Genomic DNA, 22538 nt, shown 5'->3' with positions numbered 1-22538 from the left:
GATCCCACATCGGAAAGATGGACAGTCTCCAGAAATAGAGTCTTCTCAATGGACAGAGATTTTGGCCCAGGCCAGCTCATGAGCTGTGTGTGTTGAGCCCGACCTTCCTTCTGGACACGCCGCCAACATCTGGATGCACCTGGCATACACTGGTCCCCGCACATCTGCTTGTATCACTCCTTTCTCCAGAGGTGCCCCCCTGTGATCAGCTCCTGGGCAAACCTCTCCTTTGCCAAGCCTGGGTGGCCTAAAGCTGCCTGCTCCTGACTCTGGGGAAATGTGGCGGTACCGGTGTCTCCCATCTGCCCACCCAGATCAGCTCTTACCCCTATCCACCCCTTTGCACCCCAGGGCGCTGGCCTGCAGGCACAACCTCAGCAGGGTCTCTTGTCCCCTGGATTCCTCCCTGCGAGATGCCATAGTCTGGCTGTGCCCTTTCACCTTTCCAGGCAGCCAGCTGTCTTCTGGGCTCCAGAAACCCTCCCTTCTTTGGCCCTGGGGAGGCCTCGGGTGACTGTAACATGCTTTATGGCACCTCTACCCTCAGCTTTACAAACAAGTCCTTGTAAAGCAGCCCTTCCAGAATGATCCTAACTTGAGGGTGCCTTCAGTTTCCTGCGGGGACTCTGACTAGCACCAGCAGCAGCCTTGGGAAACAGACCCTTCAGACAGGATTCTGGAAATGGGTTGGTCTTGTATTTGAGCAGTGCCCGGACAGTCTCCTGGCTGAGGCACAGAGGATGAGTTCATGGCATCTGGTAGTGTCCCTGTGACTCAGATGATCATTAGCAGTAGCATGGGATGCAGTGCAGGTTGAAAGGCCAATTGGCACATCAAGTGGCTTTGGCATTTGGCCCGATGGCAACAATACTCGTGGAGACACCTGGTTTCTTCCTACGGCCCAAGAGAAAACATGCAGAAATAAATGAAAAATTATGATCACATAATTGAGAAGAGGCGTGAGCAACAGGAGGCTTCCATGGGAGCTTGAAGGAGTCCCTTACGTCCTGTGGCTACGGGAGAGATACAGCAGGACCAAACCTAGGCTCCACAGAGTCCCAGCACCCCAGCCCAGGTGTCTTACATTAAATGTGGGGCACTAACAAGGGAGGAATGGCTACTGGGGAGACATGGTTGGGGCTGAGAATTTTGACCTGCAAATTGTCCTGAGCCTCCTTTGCTAACAGAGGCAGCCCCTCCTTCCCTGTCAGAATGTACCTACTTCTCTGCATAAGAGCTGTCAGTGGTCGAGCCAGGAGGAGTTCTTCCAGAAGCTGATCCCTACGTTCCTGAGACCTCACCCTCATCATTCTTCATGGCCCGTAACTGGAGCTTAATCCCAGCATGACATGGCGGAGAAATACAAAGCCTGTACCACAAGAAGATTGTCTACACAGTGAAATTCTTAGAAGACTTTGTCAAGGAGCACCTGGGGGGCTCAGTCGGTTCAGTGTTCGACTTCGGCACAGGTCATGATCTCACGGTTCATGAGTTTGAGCCCCACATCGGGCTCTGTGCTGACAGCTCAGAGCTTGGAACCTGCTTCAGATTCTCTGTCTTCCTCTCTCTCTGCTCCTCCTCCACTTGCTCTCTCTCTTTCTCTCTCAAAATTAGGTAAATAAATATTAAATAAAAAGAAGACTTTGCCAATCTATATTGGCAGGAGCGCGTGGGAGTGGATTACAAGGATATTAGACCCGGGGGAAGAACTATAAGGCTTGATTGGACCAAACTCACTGAAAAGTGCCCTAGCCTGGGATTTGATGTTTAATTTTTTCATCTGATCACCTAGGAGTGGTTTTAATTGTCTGCTAGTTTGCCTAACTGAAATTTGAATGCAATGATGATCTCACTGGGTGAGGTGGAAAGCCAGAACTTCCTTAGAATTCTGTGTAGAAAAGAGTTTAAAGTCTCAGGAAAGTAAACGTGTTGAAACAGATCTGTTATATACAAGCCACTCACCCCCAGGAGAAGCTGGAGCACCCTCCCTTCACTAAAGCTTGAGGACCACACGGATGGTGGCAGGTGCTGGCAGAGTGAACCCATATTCTTTTCTGTGGACAACTTCTGTCCGTTTAAGAAGCAGTTTATGACTCGCTCCTGGCCATGGTAGAGATGGAAACAGACACAGCACAGACACCCAGTGACTGTGCTACCAGATTTGACAAGTGAACTGGGTGTTCTCTGACCACTGAACCATAATGTTGATAAGCGCAGAAGCATTCGTTACTAAAAATGGAGGTGATAGATAGGAGACCAAGTAGAGGCTCAGGCTCCCATGGTACCTACCCCCGTTTTCTGCCACTTGTCCCTCAACCCATACCCGTGACCTTATTGGGAATTCCTGATTATCAGTTAGTGGAGGAGGAAAAGGTGCTCCTGGTTCATGGATGGGTATCATGATACGCTGGCATCGGCCCAGAGTGGATGGCAGCTGCATTAAAATCCCCAGCCGAAGCTGGCTCTGAAATACAGGTGGTGAAGGAAAATCAGTCTTCCCAGCGGGCAGAGCCTCAGAGGGTCCCTCTGGTTGTCCATTCTGTGCAGAAGGAGAGGCGGCCTGAGGTCCTGGTTCACTCTGACTCGTGGGTAGTTGATCTTGGGTCGTCTGGATGGCCACGGTCTTAGGCCATCCTAAGCGTAGGAAAATTGGTGTCAATGAGGTATGTGGACGCATCTCTCAGAATAGTCACAGGGTGTGAATGCCCCACGGGAGAGGCATCTATGACGGAGAAAACCTTTAATGCTTAGGTGAACAAGATAAGGTGTGGGCCCACGTCCAGAGTGACCACAAGAACCAAAATGGAGGCTGTGTGTGGGTTCCATGACGTGGACTTTCAAGGTTCATCTGACATTTGCCACCACTCCGTGCCCAACCTGCCAATAACAGAGGCCACACCACCCCCACAAACTGGCACCATTTCCTTGGGGGGATCAGCCAGCTACCTGTTTTCTACTCACAGAGAGGATTAGAACTGTGCATAGATTTGCTTTCCTTGCCCAGTGCTTTTGCCAGAACCGTTATTCCTGGTTTTGTAGGAGTGCTCTATATTAACACAGAGTCTTCTACAACAGTGATCTGACTAGGGGAGCATCTGACTGCAGAGAAACTGCAGCAGGTGGTTCACTGGTTTGGCTTCATCTCTCATCATCCAGAAGCATCTGGCTGATGGACCTGTGGAATGATCTGCTGAAGGTTCAGTCATAGAATGAGCTGGGAGACACTAGTTTGTACTTACAGGAGGCAATATATGCTTTATACTAATGGCCAAGTGTGCTGTCTTCCAGATTGCACAGGTTGGGAACCAAAACATAACGAGGAGTGGCCTTTCTCACTGGAGGAATGTTTGCTGCCACCTGTGTCTGATCTTGGACTTGGCAGTCTGGAGCACCCTGTTTCTAGGAGAGGAACGGTTCTACCAGAGAATGCGGTAATACATCTTAGGAATTGGAAGTTGGAACTGCCCCTTGACCATTTCGAGATCCTCATGACCCTGAATCAATAGGCAGAGAAGGGAGTCACACTATATAAGCCCAAGTGATAGGTCCCCATTGCTATGAGGAAATGTCATTGTTGCCTCACAATGGAGCAGGAAGGACTGTGACCAGCACCCAGGACATTAACTGAGAAGCCTGTTAGTCCTCCCATGCCCAGCAGTCCCAGTCAGTAGTCAATGGAGTGGGATGCCTGGGTTGCTAAGTCACAGTCACAGCTCAGGTCATGTTCTCACAGTTCATGGGTTCCAGCCCCGCATCGGGCTCTGTGCTGACTGCTAGCTCAGAGCCTGGAGCCTGTCTTCAGATCTTGTGACTCCTCTTTCTGACCCTCCCCTGCTCACACTGTCTGTCTCTCTCTCTCAAAAATAAATAAAAACATTAAAAATTTTTTTAAAAAGTCAATGGAGCAAACCGGTAAAAAGCAGACCACAGAGGACTCAGATGTTTTAGGAATGCAGGTTGGGATCCCACCCCAGGTGGAGAAGCCCCATGTGAGGTGCTGCAAGAGAACAAGGGACACGTAGAATAATGGCAAATGGAGGCAGCTCTGACTAGCACTCTATTTTTGTATTTTATTTTATTATTTCTTTAGAGAAGGGGAGGGCGGTGATCTAGGGAAAGACAAAATCTCAAGCAAGCTCCACACCAGCAGGAGCCCAATGCGGGGCTCAGTTTTACAACACTGAGATCATGACATGAGCCAAAATCAAGGGTCAGGTGTTTAACAGACTGAGTCATCCAGTCACCCCTGATTAGCATTTTAGATGACCAGTCAGCTAGGAGATGGGGACTGTGGCAGCCCTGTGTTATGTAAATTGTTTCTTGTGTACCCCCTTTCTTATATAAAGAATAATAGTGGTGACTAATTTTTTTAATGTTTATTTAGGTGAACTGACAGCACCTTGCTAATATGGTAGCTGATGAGGCTTTGCATGTCCTCTGTCTTAGGGACAACACTTTACTGGATGAAAGACAGGAGTGAATGCTGAGAGGCAAAGGGGTGGACTGTGCCACATAGCTTCTCTTTGCCTGCCAGGTGATCTCTTCCCCTCCCCCACGCTGACCTGGGAGGCTTGTGTGGGAAAACCCATCAAACCTCTATGCCTGCGGGTTTCTGCTTAGGTTTCACCAAAGGGAGACCTGGAAGATCAAAAAGAGTGAGGTCAAGATATTTGTTTCCATTGCTGCTTCCTTGCAGGATTATCTGGATTGGCTGTATCCCTCAACCAAAGGTCATTGCCCCCATCAAGGCAGCCTTCTCTCATAACTTTATCCTTCCCGGATCTGGCAACTGAGCCCTCTCCTCCCTTTGGGGCCAGGAATGGTGGCAGCTCTGCTACTGCTAACCCCAGATTATAGCACTAGCTTCCACGCCCTTTTGTTGATAGTTCCTTGGTAAATAAATCCTCCTGGAATTATCCTGATTTGCATGTGTCTCTGCTTCTGGCTGTGATCTTGACTGGTAGAATCTTCTTTCTTTAAACATCCCCCGTTTCTGTATAACTCAAGGGTACTGAGCACTTTGTTTTTTGAATTATGTGATCTGTGTCTGCATCCAGTAAGTGCTTGGTAATGGTGATGACAGTGATTGTTATTATTCGTGTTGGTCATCTACTGAATGCTTTGACACACACTCATAACTTCCCAGTGAGGTAGATATTATAATAGCATCACTGCTTATAGATAATGAAATTGAAGCTCAGAGAGGCTAAGTGACTTGCCTAACATCACTCAGAGAGTGAATTATGAGTTGAGGATTATAACTGAAGTCTGTGATGCTCAGAGCTCCCTCCTGGTTACTGTGCCAGGATGGGCTTACCCTCTCTGAGATAGTCACTGTTTGCTCCTTCCATCCAGATACTGTCCCCAGTGATTGTTTACGGCCCCAAGTATCTAAGAGTAAACCTTCATTCTCTTGGAGCAAATCATCTTGTTGTCTTTGTTACATAGCAGATGCCCTGGGGTGGAAAATCCTAGCAAGTCTGTATCTACCATCAGTCCTTTAGTGAATGACCTTCATGTGACCTTCCTAAGAGAAGATTTTGGACTGCAGAACAAGGTCCTGCCCAGAGCATGGCAGGGAGCAAGAGGGAGAGGATAGAAATCAGGGATGGAGTATGGAGGAAGGGGAGAATTCTCGATGGCTCTGGCTCTCCCCTTAGCAAAGTCATAAAGCAGATGATGATAATTTCCATGGGGGGCTTGGGTTCTGGTTCTAGCCCTGACCTAGTTTGCTGTGGAATGAACTCCCCCAGGCAGCCAGTTTCCTTCACTATTATATGCCTAAGGATTATTCTAAGGTAGCCTTTACAGCTCCTGCCTCCCAGTATTTGTGCCCTTGTATAATATCTCCCTGTGAGTGTGACTGAACCTGTGACTTCCTTTGAACCAATAAAATACAATAAAGAATATGGTGTGATGTTACTCTGTTGATTATGTTGCATTGGATTATGTTATGTTTTCTAAGTCTCTGTCTTCCTAGCAGACTTGTTACTGGCTTTGAAGTGGAAAGCTCCCATGAATCCAACAGCCAACAACCTGAAGGATTTTGGAAGCAGATCCTTCCCTAGTTGAGTCTCCTGATGAGAACTCAGCCTTGACCAATGTCCTGATTGTGGCCTGTGAGACCTTAATCTGAAGTCCTGCTAAACTACACCCACACTTATGACCCACAGAAACTGAGATAATACACACATGTTGTTTTAAGTCACTAAGCATGTGGTAGTTTAACATATAACATAGAAAACTAATACAATGCATGGTTTTTCAAAATGCTGGTTATGTTTTTAAAAATTATTATACTGAATAATGCTAAAAAGGATTTGGTGAAAGTTGTATACCTACATTGTCAATTGGTATTAGCACATTCTCTTATTACTTTCTCTTATTATGAAAGTTCTTAAACACAAGCAAAAGTAGGAGGAAAAGTTATAATGACCCCAAGCAGACCCATAGCCTAGATTCAAAAATTAAGATATTTTCATATTTCATTCATCATTCCCCTTTTGTATAATAATTTCAAAATAAATCTCAGATGTCACGTCATTTCCCTCGACATAATTCAAGTATGCATAGTTGAAAACAAATGACGAGTTTCTACCATCTTGCCATTATTTCACCTAAAAATCTTAAGAATAACCATAGATCAGCTAATGCTCTATCCATATCCAAATGTCTCCAATTATCTAAAGGATATCTTGACATTAATGTATTACAATATGAAACAATATGTAACAAGCACCTTAAAAATGTTGTTATTCTTTGATCTAGTATGGCTATTCCTGAGGGCTTATCATGAAGACAAAATTCAAAAGATTATAAAAGCATGATATCTATTAAAGAATTCTTCATAATGGTGGGAAATTGCAAGCAATTCAGGTATATAGTATATGAGTCGGGATGCACTCTGGAAAACAGAGCCCTCATCAGGACTTCAGTAGTGGGAAGGCGGAGTGGAGACCGATGACCAAGATGTTGGGATATGAAGCAGTTCAGAGATTGGCAACATCAGGAAGTCTCTTCCACCCTTGGTGGGGGAAGGGCAAAGAGAGGAAGCAGGTGGTACTGCCTGAGCCCAGACACTGGGGCCACATCGGGAGGGGTGTTTGAAGAGCCTAGGGCCAGAGAGGAGACACAGCTAGAGCTGGGACACCTTCCACATGTGGAGGGCAGGAGGGGATGTCTCTGGCTTCTCCCTTTCTCCTTGCCTCCATTCTCCTGTGAGTATCTCTTATTAGCTAAATCGAGTCAGAAACAGTGGCAAGGGATGCTGGGAATGAAGTTTTCAGGATCAGCTCTCTGTGGGACAAAGGTCCCTCCCTCTTGGGGAGCCCAGTCAGGTTTGGGAAGGTCAGGGAATGGATCTGACAGCAAACAGGCATAAGTCTGGCACAACAAGGGCCCTAAAATCCTTCCAGAACAAGATTAAAGCTAAAAATATCCAAAAAACCGGCACCTGGATGGCTCAGTCAGTTCAACATCTGACTTCAGCTCAGGTCATGATCTGGCAGTTTGTGGGTTCAAGCCCCGCATCAGGCTCTGTGCTGACAGCTCAGAACCTGGAACCTGTTTCAGATTCTGTGTCTCCTTCTTTCTCTCCCCTTTCCTTGCCCGTGCTCTGTCTGTCTCTCTCTAAAACAAATAAACATAAAATAAAATAAAATAAGATAAAATAAAATGAAACAAAACAAAATAAAAATATATCCAAAAAAAGATAAGTACTAACTTATGACACATCCTCCCAGTGTGTTCCTTGACCACTAAAATTACAAATAAGAAGATTGTATAACAATACAGAAAATACTTATACTGAATTATAACACACTATTACCCTTCTTTACCTTTCTTTTTTATATCACCTATCCCTTTGTAAAATAAAAAATGAAACTATTGATTATGTTTATTTTTTGTTGAATCTCTACCCATGTTAGAAAATTAGTTCTTGAGGGAGAAAACAACTTTGCTTTTTTGGTTTGTTGATGTATTTTAAGTGAGCATGCCTTTATTCATGTTAACATGAATAAAGTGATATGAAGAAAGCAAAATAAAACACACACTTTGCAAAGTTGTTGTAAGGGTTAGATTAGTTGAGATATATATAGTTACTAGCACATAGTAAACACTTAGTGTACTTAGTAAGGGCCAATTTCACCTAGGTAGGAGGAAGAGCTGAATATCCAATGGACTGTGGTATCTATCTCCATCAAAGGGTTAATCCCAAAAAGGAAGATAGAAAAACCACCATCATAATCCCAAAGAATCAATGTGGTGTGATAAGCAGAAGCCTGGATGTATAGTTGGCCCTGCCACTTACTAGCGCGGTGCCCTTGGTCAAATTACCTATCCTCTCTGGGTAGTACTTTCCTTATTGATAAAGTGGGAATAACAATAATACCTCTCAGTGGGTTGTATAAACAGCACCCAGCGCAGGGCTTGGCACATACCGGATGCTCACTAATGCTGGTTTCATTAGTTTTTGCCCATCCTTCCTTCCTCCAGGGTGTACAAGTCAGGCCTGGAGCTGTCCGGAGTGCTGAAGACATCCTCCCTCCCTCAGTTCCTTGCTCCTTCCTTCTCTCCTTCCTCTCTCTGCTTGGCTCTCCAGAGCCTTACCATCTGAACAGATCGAATTTTCCAAGTGGCTTCTTCAAGCCCCTGAAGAGGACGGGGAGGGAATGAGCCATATAAGAACCACTCCCTAGGCAGGAGTCTCAGGAAGCTTACAGGCAGCAGGAGTGTTAACTGTGGGGGCTGTGGTGGGAACGAGGGCCCTCCAGGCTAGAGTCTACTTGGAGAGCTTGACATCCGAGGACGCTGGTGCAGCAACCTTAGGATTCGCAAAGAGGCAGTGAGTCAGCTCCAACGGGACAGCATGGCAGGTGGGTCCCTGGGGAGCTTGTTCTGGAGAAAGGCAAGAAATCAGGTTGGGGGGGGGGTCAACAGGGTGACCTTTGTCTACAGGAGCTGAAGAGGCCCTGATTCTAACAGGAGTCCTCCATCCTCCTCTTTTGAGTTCCTATTACGTTTTTTGTTTTGCTCATTTGTCTGTAAATATAACCAAAGGCATCTGCATCTTTTTTGGGTTATGATACTATGAGTTGACTAATTCCATGATCCTGGCTCTATGAACCAAGCAATCTGTGCCTAGTCATCGGCCTCCATCTCCTAGGTCTAAAAATACAAATGGCTTCCCCCAGGAGGGGGTTGAATTAACCCATAGTGCTGGCAGCTCATATGCTCCCGGGGGTAGGGTTGGGGGATGGGACATGGCCAGCTTCAGAGACAAACACCACCTGTTTCCTGATTTTTACTGAAAGATAGAACACCAGAGCTGCACATCTTTGGAGACCTGCATATCTAAACTAAGCCTTCCCTGTAGAGATGGGAAAACCAGGGCACAGAAAGGGGTGTGACCCCATCCACAAATCAGCAGGAGGGCTGGAGCTGAGAGCAAGTCTGGGCTTGAGTCTTCTCTAAGTCCCTGTATGCCATCAGCTGCAAGATTCCTGGGACACTGAGCATGACCAGTGGGACTGCAGAGGCTGGGGGAGCCTGCTGCTATTTTTTGAGACTGAAGAACGTCCATGTGCCTTTCTGTACCTCAGTTTCCTCATCTGTACACAGATGAGTTGGTTTAGATGTTAAATCTTCAAGGATCCTTCAGTTATGGTGTTCTAGCTGTTTGATAGTAAGGTGATTTTTGTCTTTGGCTGGGAGGTAGGAAGCCAAGCTCCAGTCCTAACTCAGCTCTAACTCTTGGTGAGAACTCAGACACGTTGCTGTTCCCCCCAGAGTCAGTGTCTTCCTCTGAAAAAGAGGGTAAGAGTTCTCTTCTTGGGGCCTCTGGGAGGACAAGGCAAAGCAGTGGATCACAGGTGCTTTGGAGAGTACAAATGAGGGGGAGAGGTGCCTGTAATTAGTGTCAGCCATGTACGCGTATGTTACCAGCCAGAAATGATTAGCTCTCTGTGAGTCCAGAACAAGCCCAGCTGTTCAGAGGGGTTCATCCTGAGCGCCAAGGAAGCAAAGAGACCATTTGGCAGAAGAGGGGGAATGGCACAGAGGCTGGCAAGAGAGGACCCCTCCCCACATCCCTGAGCCCTGAGCTGGGAGAACTGTAGCATCCTAGGCCTAAAGGGCCTGAAGAAACTGGCTACTTCCACAGATAGGGAAACTGAGGCCTCAAGGGGGGTGAGGGCAAGACAGGGGTTGAAACTCAGGTCCCCACCTCCCTGTCTAGCTCTTTCTATACCACAGTACACCTGCCACTTCTCAAAGATCCCAAGATGGTGATGATGGTGACGGCGATGGTGCTGGTGATGACTATTCCATATAGTAAGTACTGTACCTAATTACTTCCGCTTAGCAAGTACTGCTTACTACTTACCTGCCAACCATGGTGATAACCTCATTGTAGATACTCTGTGCATTCTAGTCTTTGCCACAACTCTGCCAGATAGCCATCATCATCTCCATTTGACAGACAAGAAAACAGAGGCTCCGAGAAGTTAAACACCTCATCCAAGGTTAGGGACAAATGAGTGATAAAATCAAGACTTAGTCATCTGTGTAATTCCAAGGACCTTCTTATTTCTCTGCACTGAACATGATTCTTAATGTGCTCCCCTGCACAGACCATGGCTCTTGGCATTGAGAGGGCACCCCCTCATTCTCCTGACACACACTTCCTTTTTAAAAATTTTAAAAAATGTTTTATTTATTTTTGAGAGACAGAGGGAGAGAGGGAGATTAAGTGTGAGCAGGGGAGAGGCAGAGAGAGAGGGAGGCACAGAATCTGAAGCAGGCTCTAGGTTTTAAGCTGTCAGCACAGCCCAACGCGGGGCTCAAACTCACAAACGATGAGATCATGACATGAGCCGAAGTCGAACACTTAACTGACTGAGCCACCCAGGGAAGTGCCCCTCCTGATATACACTTCCAAGTGTAGGCTGCTTCCCGGTTGCCTCCTGTGGGAAGCCCTCCATGAGCTCACAGTATCTCCCTACTGGTTCTGCCTACTGCGTGCACTTATGGTCAGCTCTTCTGTTGGCTGAAAGCTACCTTCTTACCAGCCTGGCATTTTCTTTTTTCTTATTTTAAAAAAATGTCTTATTTATTATTTGAGAGAGAGAGAGAGGATGAGTGTGGGGGCAGGCAGAGAGAGGGTGACAGAGGATCCAAAGTGGGCTCTGCATTAACAGGGGTATAGTGGCGAGGCTGATGCTGGGCTTGAACCCACAAACCATGGAATCATGATGTGAGCCTAAGTTGGATGCTCAACTGACTGAGCCACCCAGGCAACCCTAGCTGGCATTTTTTTAAGCATGAGATGAGATCTTATGCCTTCCTATGATCCCCAGAGTGGAGGGCTGCCGGCTACATGAACGAGGTGGGAGGACCCGGCTGGGTGCTGTGGATGGGAAACGGGCCCTGTGAAAGCTGTGGGCAGAGGCCGAGCGGTGTGGCAGGGCTGCAGGGTGGAGGTCAGAGTCCTGGGAGAGGAGGATGGAGTGGGGGGTGCTCTGGTCCAAATGTGCTGGTCAACACAGTCCTGTGTGGGGTGCAGGATGAGTTGGAGAGACTTGTCTTCATCCTGTCTCTCTAGAGCCAATCCCGTCCAGTCCCCCTTAGTTTCTCCATCTGAACAGTGGAGACAGAACAGGCCTGCGGGGGTTAGAGGTGGGACTGTGCGCATGCCGTGCAGACCCGCTGGCTACCAACATAATGGGGGTGCTCCCCGTACCCAGGCCTTGCTTGCACCATAGGGCCCGGAGTCCGGTGGAGTCAGTGCTGTGGGATGGTGCTGGGCTTGAGGGTACGGGGCGGGGAGGCTCACAGCGGCCGGGAGCGCTGGCCTGTCTGGGCTGCTGAGTGCAGGAAACAGCAGTAATAGCAGGTTGAAAGAAGCAGGATTTATTGAACACCCAAGGACCAGGGACTGCGCTGAGCGCTGCACTTTATGTCACTTAACCATCACGGCCACTCTATTAAGTAGACTTTGTTTTCCACCCTTTTACAGAAGAGGGAAATAGGGCTCAGAAACCTCAGAGACTGGTCTAGGGCCATGGGGATGGGAAGCAGCGGGTTGGGTCTGGTGGGCTCTGACTCCAGAGGCCACGCTGAGTGACTGGGCTTCAGCCCAGGACCATGTGTGGGCATCATCAGGCTGTGTGTCAGTCTCGGGGAGGATGTTAGGCCCCAAAGCTGGACATGATGGGTCCAAATCCCTCATTTTATCAATAAGGAGGCTGAGCTTCTGGGGGAAGGTACTGTGTGCCTCAAAAACCATGCAAGAAGCAGTGGCAGAACATGCTAGAAAGCAAACTTTATTCTTGTCCCCTTTCCCCAGGACTGTCCCCTGAAGGTTGGTACTGGATGCTGCCACATGGGAAGACATGCTTGTCCTGCCAGGGCCCATGGGGATCCACTCTCAGTCATCCAAGGACAGCCCTTGTCTTGCCTCTTCTGTCTGTGGTGCTTCGGGGTGCCCTCCTGTGTGCTGGCTCCTTCCCCGATCTGGCCCTCGGGGCAGGGACCTTCACCCTGGGGGTGCTGGGTCCCTGGGACTGTGACCCCATCTTCGCCAGGGCCCTCCCCAGTGTGGCAGCCCAGCTGGCTGTGGACAGAGTCAACCAGGACTCCTCACTGGTGCTGGGCTCGAGGCTGGCTTCCGTGGTCCTTGCCACGGGCTGTGATACTCCTCATGCTCTGGCCACGTTCCTGGCCCACAAGCATACCGTGGCTGCTTTTGTGGGCCCTGTCAATCCTGGTTACTGCCAAGCGGCAGCCCTGCTGGCCCAAGGCTGGGGCAAGACCCTCTTCTCCTGGGCTTGCGGAGCTCCAGAAGGAGGAAGTGAGCTGGTGGCCACCTTGCCTTCGGCTGCCCACGTGCTGCTGTCTATCATGAGACACTTTGGCTGGGCTCGCGTGGCCATCGTGTCCTCCCACCAGGATATCTGGGTGGCCACAGCCCGGCAGGTGGCCATGACTCTGAGGACACATGGGCTGCCTGTGGGGCTGGTGACCTCTCTAGGACCTGGGGAGCAGGGGGCCACAGAGGTCCTGGAGCAGCTCTGCAGTGTGGATGGCCTGAAAAGTAAGTGTACATGGGTGCCTTCCTCGTGTGGGCAGCATGGACTTCGGGGAGTTCCCTGAGTATCAGACAGTGGGCTGAGCTCTGGACCACGGCACTGCCTTTAATCCCACAGCGGGCCCCTGAGCTAGTCTTGTTGAGGTCTGCGCTTTGCAGCTCAGAGAAGGTATGGAACTTGCCCAAGTCACGCAGCTGGCAAGCAATGCAGTCAGATTTTGAGCTCTGATTCAAGTGCTGGCTGTGGAATGGGAGCCAAAGGGCTTTCTCTTCGTGTCTGATGTATTGAAGGAAATGAGAGTGTAGACGTCCTTGAACCCAGGAAGGCAGTTAGAGTCATAATCACTTTTTTCCCGATTAATCACTTCTTGCAGTAATGGAGCCCTGCTGTGCTGAGTGCTGGGACACACAGGTGAACAGGACAGATCAGATGGTGGGTCTCCAGGGGCTGACTATGTAATGGAGAGACCGGTATATAAGTAATAAGAGACAGGTGGTTATGACAGAGAGCTCAAGGCCATCCAAGGCAACAGAAGCCTGGAGAATCAGAGGAGGTATAGGGCTGGGCCCTGGGGATCCGAGAAGGCTTCTTGCAGGAAGTGACATTTGTCTGTCTTTAAGCAAGTAGTTGCCTAAGAAGAGAAAGAGAGAAGAATGAAACTGAGCAGTATAGATAATAGAATGGAATAAAAGTAGTAAATACAAGACTGCATTGCAGGTAGCAGGGAAAGGCCATTTTGTGAAACTTTAAAACACCGTGTTCTGCATTTGAGGGAACTGAAGTCAGTGTCCCCAAGGTGGGGAGGCCGCCTGACCCTGAGCTGGTGTGGCTGCCGGTTAGTGAGTCAGCACCAAGTGGGGAGTGAGACCTGGCCGAGGTTAGCCTGCTGCCCAGTAGGACCAGTACCCCACTTCTCTGAGCCCCAGTTCTCTAGCAGGTGAAATGGGGATAGTGAAACCCACCTTACAGTGTCATGAGGAGCAGATATTTGTGGCTGAGTGTTTTGTAAACACTTCCTTTAACCAAGAGTCACCGGGGACTGTTCCATGTCTGACCCTGGCTCGACTCTGGGAAGGTGGTGGGAAGAAAGTGCCTAGGTCTCAGCAGGGAGGAGCTCCAGTCTGTTAGGAGCTGGGGTGGGGAGGGCTTCATGGAGGAGGTGGTATCAGGGTAGGGCCTGAGCATGAGAAGTTGGTCGCAGACGGCGATGAGGAGGAGGCAGTTCCAGGCAGAGGAATGGAGGTAACAGCTCAGTTCTGTGTGGCTATGGATGGGGGACACCTCATCAGACTCCTCTACCATTTGGGCCGGGTATTGAGTTCCAACCACATTGCTGGCTTTCAGGAGCCAGGAGGCAGAGTGGTTCGAGGCATATTCTCTGGAGTCAGATTGCCAGAGTCTCACTCCTGGCCCCACCAGCTGTGTGACCTCAGGCAACTCACTAAACCTCTCTGTGCTAGAGTTTCCTCATCAGTGACATGAGGCTAATAATCTCCCTCCATCACAGGGTTATGAAGACGAGAAGGACTACTGCAGATAAGGGGCAGTGAGCCCGGCTTGCCCTCCGTGTGGGCTTTTCCCGGTCCCCGGCTTCCTCCCGGGCTATGGGGATCTGCTTTTCCTTGTGGCCAAAGGCAGAATGGACCCCTACTTATAAAGTAAATGGGATCTTTGGTTAGAATCCAGAATAAACTCCAGGGGGAAGAGATGGGCTGAAGGAAGCTCTGGTCCTGTCCCCACTGTTCCCATCATAGTGAGTCTCCGAGTCCCCCCCGCCCCCCATTATACTGGGACAGGAAGCAGCTGGTTTGCAGCCTGTGGCCCACACCGGCTCAGCAGAGACCAGGGCTCCAGGCTCTGACTTCCACATGACCAGGGGTCCTCAGGCCTCAGCAAGGGGACTCTCTGCTTTCCCTGGTGGCTCTGTTTTCCAGGATTTCTTACAGAAAAGGATTGCAGTAGAGAACCTAGACCACGGCCAGAGTAGGTGGCGGCCCTTCGTTGGCTGAGGTTGTAGCCCTGGTCAGGGCCCCAAGTGGAGAAGAGACAAAGGATACAGCGGGCCCTTATCTCGGTCGGGCAAGGGCTGTCTTCTGTCCTGGGTGCCTGGGGATGAAACTGGCTGCCTTGTCACCAAGGGCCTATTTCTTTCTCTAAAGGCAAAGAGGAATCTATTCGTGGCAGGGGAGGGGACCTGAGAGCTACGAGCGGCTCTCCGGGGCCACAGACTCTGGGCTTCAGGGGAGGCCTGCGAAGGTGAGCATGCCTCTCCTACCCCCAGTGGTGGTGCTGTGCATGCACTCGGCGCTCCTGGGCGGCTTGGAGCAGACGGCCCTGCTGAGCGGAGCGCGGGCCCAGGGCCTGGCGGATGGGAGGCTGGTCTTCCTGCCCTATGATACCCTGCTCTTCGCCTTGCCCTACCGCAACCGCTCCTACCTGGCCCTGGGCGACAGCGGGCCCCTGCGGGAGGTCTACGACGCAGTGCTCACCGTCAGCCTGGAGTCCGGTCCCGTGGACGAGGCCTTGGAAGCTGCCAGGGCCAGTGGCGAGGTGGCCGTCCATTTGGAGCCAGAGCAGGTGGGTCAGTCCAGGCCCATGCAGGGCGCAGAGTCCCGGGCCCAGGCAGGTGTGGTGCACTCCCCACACCCTCTAGACCTTCCTGGTCTGGGACAGCTCCCCACCCGACCAACCAGCCCTGCCTCCCTGGGGGCATGTGACCTGTCTCTTATTTGACAGTGTCTCTGCCTAGTCCCTAGGTATGCTCTCTCCATCTCTCTCCCTCTCCCTCTCTCTCATGTGTGTTATTCCCTCTTGGCCTGCTTTGTCAATTCGCCCTCTCTTGTGACTCCTTGCTTCCCTTGTTCCACCTCCAGCTTCAGTGCCTGTAACTCTCGTCTCTGGCCGCACTGTTCTTCCTCTCATGGACACTCTCCCTCCCCTTCTTCTGCGTCTGTCTAGCAAAATGTCCAAATCAGTGGAGAAATGTCAGGGCATGAGGGGAATGGGAAGGTTTTCCAGAGTCACTGTGGTGAATCTGAGGAGGGTTAGCGGTGGGGGTGGAGTGGACAGGAGTCCCAGCTCAGTTTGGGGGGACAGGACCCGACAGCCTGGGTCCCTGTTTGGATGTCTGTTTCTTGGTGACAAGATGACAATAGTGTCTGGATGATGTGGCCGGGATGCGGATGCCGATGGAGGGCCTTGCAACTGGTCATTTATCTGACAAATGTGACTTGGGTCCCTCTTACGAGCTGTGGGGCCAGGCGTCAGGGATGGATAAGACAGACCTGGTCTTCAGGAAGCTTCCATTACATTAGGCGAGACGGATAATAGCCAAGCAGCCATATGACCAAATTCAAATCATGGCAAAGTCACCAAGAAAATGTAACAGGATAAAATGACAGAGAGCAGCTGGGATGGAGTGGTGGGTGACAGGAGGTAGGACAGGCAGGCAAGCCCCCTGTGGGGAGACAGTACATGAGCTTCCTTAGTAGGAAGGAGGCAGCCAGGCGCAGGTCTGGGTGAAGAGCGACCAGGCAGGGAAGTGTCAGGGACAAAGGAAGAGTGAGCTTCGGAGGCTAGAGGAACAGACAGAGGGTGTGGAGAGGCTGGGCTGTCATGACAGGTGGGGACAGGGGTCTAAGATGAGCTTGGGGCCAGACCAGGTGAGGCGTTTTATCAAGGCAAAAGGAGTTTCAACTTATGACCATAAGTGAAATGGGAAACTATCAGCAGGTTTTAAGTAAGACATACTTTGATTTATATTTTCAAAAGGCATCATTTTGGCTGCCTGAATGGCCTGAAGAGACACAGGAGTAGAGGAGGAGCCCATGGGGTGGGCGAGGCTTCCTCTTGGTGACAAGAAGTGGGCCAGGTGAGCCAGGAGTGGCTCAGATCCAGATGGCAAGAGTAGAGGGGCGAGGGGTCAATTGAGTTGGGAATAAATTCTGAAATAAAACAAAAAAGATTCAACGACCAACTGGAAGAGAGAAAGAGGTGTTGGGAACCCAACCTAGATTTGAGAAGCTGGCCAGGTGGTAGCTCTATTTCCAAAAGTGCTGGAGGAGTGAGGTTTGTGTACAAGAACCAGACGGAAGCTTGGAGAACCAGGAGCTCTGTTTTGGACCTAGCAGGCAGGTTTGACATATGCCTGTGAGACATCAGGGTTGGCGGTGGCCACAGAGACTGTGATGCCACTGAGTGGGCACTGAGGTCACGGTGGGACCACAGAGAGGGCTGTGTTGGGGGCAGGGTGGGGGTACAATCCACACAGCTGGTGTTGGCAGGGCTCAGAGATGTCTGGGAGCCTGTGCCATGGGGTTATGGGGTTGAGGGACCTTCTCTTCCACAGGTGTCCCCGCTCTTTGGGACCATCTATGATGCTGTTGTCCTGCTGGCCCATGCCCTGAACCACTCTGAGAGCCAAGGGGCAGGGCTCTCGGGGGCCCACTTGGGGGACCATACAGGAGCTCTGAACGTGGCTGGCTTTAGCCAGAGGATCCGGACCAATGAGAAGGGCAGGAGATTGGCTCAGTACGTCATTTTGGACACAGATGGTCGGGGAAGCCAGCTGGTCCCCACCCACATTCTGGACACAGGCACGTGGCAAGTGCAGCCCCTGGACAGGGCCATACACTTTCCAGGAGGGGCCCCTCCAGCACGTGACTCCAGCTGCTGGTTTGACCCCAATATGCTATGCATGAGAGGTAATTCATCACCCATCCATCCATTCATCTATCCGTCCGGCCAATAATCCGATGTGTTTTCCTCTTCCTGGAGAGCTCCCCACCTTGCTTGGTTAAATCTTACCTGTCTTACCAGTCAGGGCTGCCCCCCACTCCCCATGCTCCCCAGAGCCGCTGGGTGAATTGCTTCATGTTCACAGGGTGTGTGTCCCACACTGGGCAGGACCAGTGCCATCTGTTCCCCAGATTAGAAGGTAGCTCATGAGGAGCCTTCACCCAATGGTTTCTCTGCCCCTTTTCTTCCTCAAATATTGCTGGAGGGCCTCCTATGCACAGCCCCGGGGATATAGGAGTGGATGAAGTGATGTGCCGGCCCTCACTGAGCTGATGTCCTTGAAGACCAGTCCCAGGGCCTGCTTTCCAGGAGCTTCTGTCTGGTGGCAGAGACAGGGACAGCTGAAAACACTATAATACAGTGTGATCAGAGTCATGAAGGGGGCAGCTCGGGGCTGATGGAGCTCAGAGGAGATCCTTCTCCGTCATCCCTGGCTCATAGATTTCACCATCTAACAGGTTTTGATGAATTCATTCAACAAATCAATCAACAAACATTTAGTGAGTACCCACTGTGTCCCATGCTCAGTGCTGAGAACAGGGGATGCAATGGCAGATAAGACCCGTGGTCACTGCTGGCACCGGGGGATGGAGCTCACCGAGTAATGCGGGGCAGGGTAAGGACAGGTGCTCTGAGATGGGGCTCTGAGAGGGGACGCCGAGGGGTGGTGGGAGCCTGAGCAGGAGCCGCAGGATGTATCTTCTCTCAGGGATCTAAATACGGCAACTCACACTCTGGCCCCTGTTGTCATGATTGTCACCAATACAGCTGATCACCACTGTGGACTGAGCAACCAGACAGCGGGGGCTCTGGGGCAAATGTACTTAGGGCTGTAGTTTAGTGTCGTCGCTGACTAGACCTGGCACCCTCAACTGCTTGCCCTTGCATGAGGCACGGGTGGGGCAGACCCCAGGAGCAGGACTTGTACTTGCGAGGAGATGGGAAGGGGCTACATGGTCACGTGCTCTCAGTGAGAACCACTCCTCCAGGTGGCACCTAGGAGTGCTGGGACCGGCTGGACTTGTCCTGTCCAGGGCTGTCTTCTCTCTTTTGTGTGTCTCAAGGTCTTGTCGGCAAGAGGATGTGCCACTTTCTTCGTTTCCTCTGTTTCTGTCTTGGAATGTCAACCTTAGAGATCCATTCATTCACATCTCCTTTCAGCCTAAGCTTTATTCCTTGACTCCCTTTGGCAACAAGATCCTTTGAAATGGTGTCGGTGTTAACTGGATTAAATGTCCCTTCCCCCTTCTCTGGAGTCCTCTGCGCTCTCTCCACTACTCCCTTAACATGAGCAGTCCTGTCAAGGCTCCCAGTGGCCTCCATGTGCTGAGGCCCAGACCAGCTGCTGGTCTTGGCCTTGCTCAGCCAGCAAGCTGAACTCCCTGCTGCTCTGTCTCTCCAGGTCCCCCTTACTCATCGCCTTCTCAGTCACCTTTTCTGTTCTCTTACAGTCCTGACCTGTTAACACCAACTCCTGTGGGCTCGATGCTTTGAGCCTTCCTGTTTTCTCTCTGCACTCACTCCCGTGGTGTCATATCCATTCTCGTGGCCCCCATATGGGTATCTCCAGCCTTGTTGTCTCCTAACCTCCATATCTGCCCCACCTCCTACTTGACATGTTCAGTCAGATGCTACTGACACCTGGATGTCTAGTTGGCATCTGAAACTTGAAGTTGTCTGAAGCTCAGCTCCTGATCTGTCCCCCAACCTGTCTGGTCTTCCCCATTGCAAGCTATGACACCCCCAACCTCCAGAGGTGCAGGAACCCTCTGTCTCCTCACATCCCACATCCAGTCCGTCAACCAACCCTGGGGGCACCGTCTTTAGAATTTGCCCAGAAGCAGAGCCGTCCACCTGTCACTGCCTCCATCCTGGGCCAGGCCCTCATCCTCTTTCACTGGGTCACTGCCCTGCCTCCTCCTTGTCCTCGTACAGGACAGGTTGGAGGATACTTTGGAAACATAATCGGATCCGGCACTCCCCCGCCAGGACCTGCAGAGGCTTGGCCTCACCGGGAGCCAAGTCAGAGTCCTGGCCTCTGACTTCACAGCACCCAGTTCTGCTCAATGCTTTGGTCAGTCTCCCTCCTGCTCTGCTCTGCACTCCCCTGGATCGCAGGCTGCTCCTGCTTCAGAGCCTTGGCCCTCGCTGCCCCATAGGCCTGGGGCACACTGTGCTTCTCTGCTGCACACTGTGCATTGGCTCCTGCAGATCAGGGCTCAAAGGTTTCCTTCTCTGAGCCTGGGCTAGAGGCACGATAATGCCTGTTAGGAGTTAGGAGCCCAGATGTCAGAGCAAAACATCCAGGGTTTGAACCCAGGCTCTGCCCCTCACAGAAAGTTACTTCTCTCTCTTTCCTCTTCTACAAAATTGTGGTCAGGACCCTACCTACTTCCAGGGGTCATTGCGCAGAATAACTGAATTGAAATATGTAACATCGTTAGAATAGGTGTTTAATGCAACACGATGTGCAATAGTGTAATAGGGATTGCAAGGTATTTGCTGCTATTATTATGGTAGAGACTCAACTCAGACTGGAGGCCTTCAGCAGGGGGTCGACGGCAGAGCTCGTCCTCCTGCGAAAGGAAGAAGGGGGGAGGCAAGGAAGGAGGAAGGGATGGCCTGTTTCTGTGGCAGCAAAGGTCAACGTCCTCTCTCCAGAATGGGGCTGGGCATTTAGCATCCTTGTCAGCCTAAGCTATGCTAGGGTTGCCCAAGCAAGCAAGGTAGAGTTTCCTTTCCAAACTTGCCCAGTGATCTTTAACAACCCCTTTACATCTAACTCCTGACACGAGGGCCAGAGATTTGGATTCAGTGTCAGGAAGGCTCTCTTAAATGGTCAGAGTGATGGACAATGACACTGGCTGTCCAAACAGGTAGTGAGCGGCCCATCACAGGGGGCATGCAAGAAGTAGGACAAGAATTGACAGGGCTATAAAATTTTTATTCAGCACCTGCCTTGTCCAGGCTCTGTGTTAGGTGCCAGGGACAGTGAGATGAATAAGACACAGGCCTTGCTATCCAGCTACTCTGTCTGTTGGGAAGGGACCTGATATGCCAGCAGACAAAAGACCATAGTGTGACCAGGACTGTAAGGGGATCCAAGCAGCGTCCATGGGGATCTGGGGACCGGGAGCCCCAGAACCCAGACAGAAGCACTGGGAAGCAATATCTGTGTGTGATGACTAGTCCACAGATAGGACTTCCCCACAGGAAGGCCATTCTGAGCTGCATCACTGGGAGGGTCTGGGTTGGGGAAGTGTCTCCTCTTCCCAGGGGAAGGCCCAGGAGTAGGTGCAGGAGCTAGGTGAAGGGGGCTGTCCTACTCATGTCCACCCTGCATCGCCCACAGATGCCCAGCTCCCAGGCAGCTTCCTCGCTTTTGCCCTGGTCTGTGTCCTGGTGCTGGCTGGCGGGACCCTCACTTGCCTCGTCAGGTGAGACTCTTGTCTGCACTGGAGCCTCATTCTGCCCCTCTGTGCCCCCCACCCCACAGGGCCTCTTGTGTTGAAAACCATTCTTCTTGGGTCTGAAAGCCTCCGTGTTCTCTGAGTCTCAGCCACAGGTGGGAGGGATAGCACTTCGACCCCAGCCCTCACCCCAGGAGGTCTCCAGACAGTCTGGGACTCCCAGGCTAGGGACCAGCGGGCTTATCAGGGCTGAGCCGGGCCAAGGGCCTGGGTTGGGGACAGTGCTCAGTGGTGGCCTCTCGACCCAGCTGGAACTGCTCCCAGACAGGGAGTAAAACAGGGAGAGGGCTCTGGGTCAGCGCAGGGCCAAGGAGGGGAGATCAAGGTGGGAGTGATCCGTGCACCCTCCCTCTGCCCTGCACTTTCTCTTGCCTCTAGATTTGGCATCCAACAGCTGCAGCTGGTGCGGGGCCCCCACCGAATCCTGCTGACAACCCAGGAGCTCACCTTCATCCATCGGCCACCAAGCAGAAGGGTATGGGGGAAGGCACTGGGCCGGGTGACAAGCCGCTGACTAAGGCCTGATCCAGGCTCTTGACCATGCCTGCCCCCTCCAGAGGCTGCCCATGGACAGTGTGAGCGAATCAAGGAGTGTGGCGGATGCAGGGAGCCTGAGGTCGGTTGCCCAGGGGTCAGCAAGGAGCCTACCAGCCCCACAAGAGCCTACCAATGTGGCCCTGTACCAGGTGAGGGGCTTTGCCACCCCATATCTGGGTTCGAGGAGCTGCAGTCAGTTTGGGAGAAGCTGAGGGAGCTTACAGCCTCTTGGGCTTCTGTATGCCCAGCTCCTGCTACACAATGGGAAACTGAGGCTTGAAGAGGGGCAGTGACTTCCCTGGGTCCCACAGCAAATCAGTGGCCTAGTAGGAGTGGAGTCGACTCTCACTTCCCAGCTCAGCAGGTTTGTGATCTGACCTTGGGAAACAACCAGTTCCTGGCCACTTGGGCCTGGGCTCTCCCAGCCTGGGTCCACCCAGGGCCCTGCTCAGCACAAGGGCCAGCCTAGGTTACCCTCCTGCCTGTTTTGGCAAGGGACAGTGAGATCACAGGCCCCGAGGCCCAGAGATCAGAGAAGCACACAACCTCAGACCACCAACTGACAGGGAGACCACGAAGTCAGAGATTTGAGCAGCAGGATTCTAAAGTGTCTGAGGACACTGTGGTTTCTCGGGTGCCACGTTCT

The 22538-nt window shown here is 51.3% G+C and overlaps 1 protein-coding gene and 1 long non-coding RNA gene across 2 annotated transcripts in view; one reads left to right on the top strand and one right to left on the bottom strand.

The window, feature by feature from the left end:
* Positions 1 to 698: 698 nt before the first annotated feature.
* LOC115305947 lies at positions 699 to 3514 on the bottom strand. The gene is made up of 3 exons (XR_003915101.1): positions 3240 to 3514; positions 1223 to 1369; positions 699 to 894 (listed from the first exon to the last, which is right to left on the bottom strand). It is a non-coding gene; the product is annotated as an uncharacterized LOC115305947 (long non-coding RNA).
* Positions 3515 to 11377: 7863 nt separating this feature from the next.
* Positions 11378 to 22538, top strand: part of LOC115272610 (olfactory guanylyl cyclase GC-D-like) — a 37581-nt gene continuing 26420 nt past the window's right edge. Inside the window, exons 1-7 of the mRNA XM_029915637.1 lie at positions 11378 to 11480; positions 12347 to 13093; positions 15370 to 15665; positions 17437 to 17791; positions 21238 to 21322; positions 21734 to 21830; positions 21913 to 22041. Coding sequence (XP_029771497.1) covers positions 11378 to 11480; positions 12347 to 13093; positions 15370 to 15665; positions 17437 to 17791; positions 21238 to 21322; positions 21734 to 21830; positions 21913 to 22041 — 1812 coding nt within the window. The remainder of the gene's footprint in view (positions 11481 to 12346; positions 13094 to 15369; positions 15666 to 17436; positions 17792 to 21237; positions 21323 to 21733; positions 21831 to 21912; positions 22042 to 22538) is intronic.

The sequence above is a fragment of the Suricata suricatta genome, chromosome 11 (genome assembly GCF_006229205.1).
Source record: "Suricata suricatta isolate VVHF042 chromosome 11, meerkat_22Aug2017_6uvM2_HiC, whole genome shotgun sequence".
NCBI lineage: Eukaryota > Metazoa > Chordata > Mammalia > Carnivora > Herpestidae > Suricata > Suricata suricatta.
The sequence above is the reverse complement of the archived record's forward strand: the minus strand, read 5'-3'. Positions and strand labels throughout refer to the sequence as shown.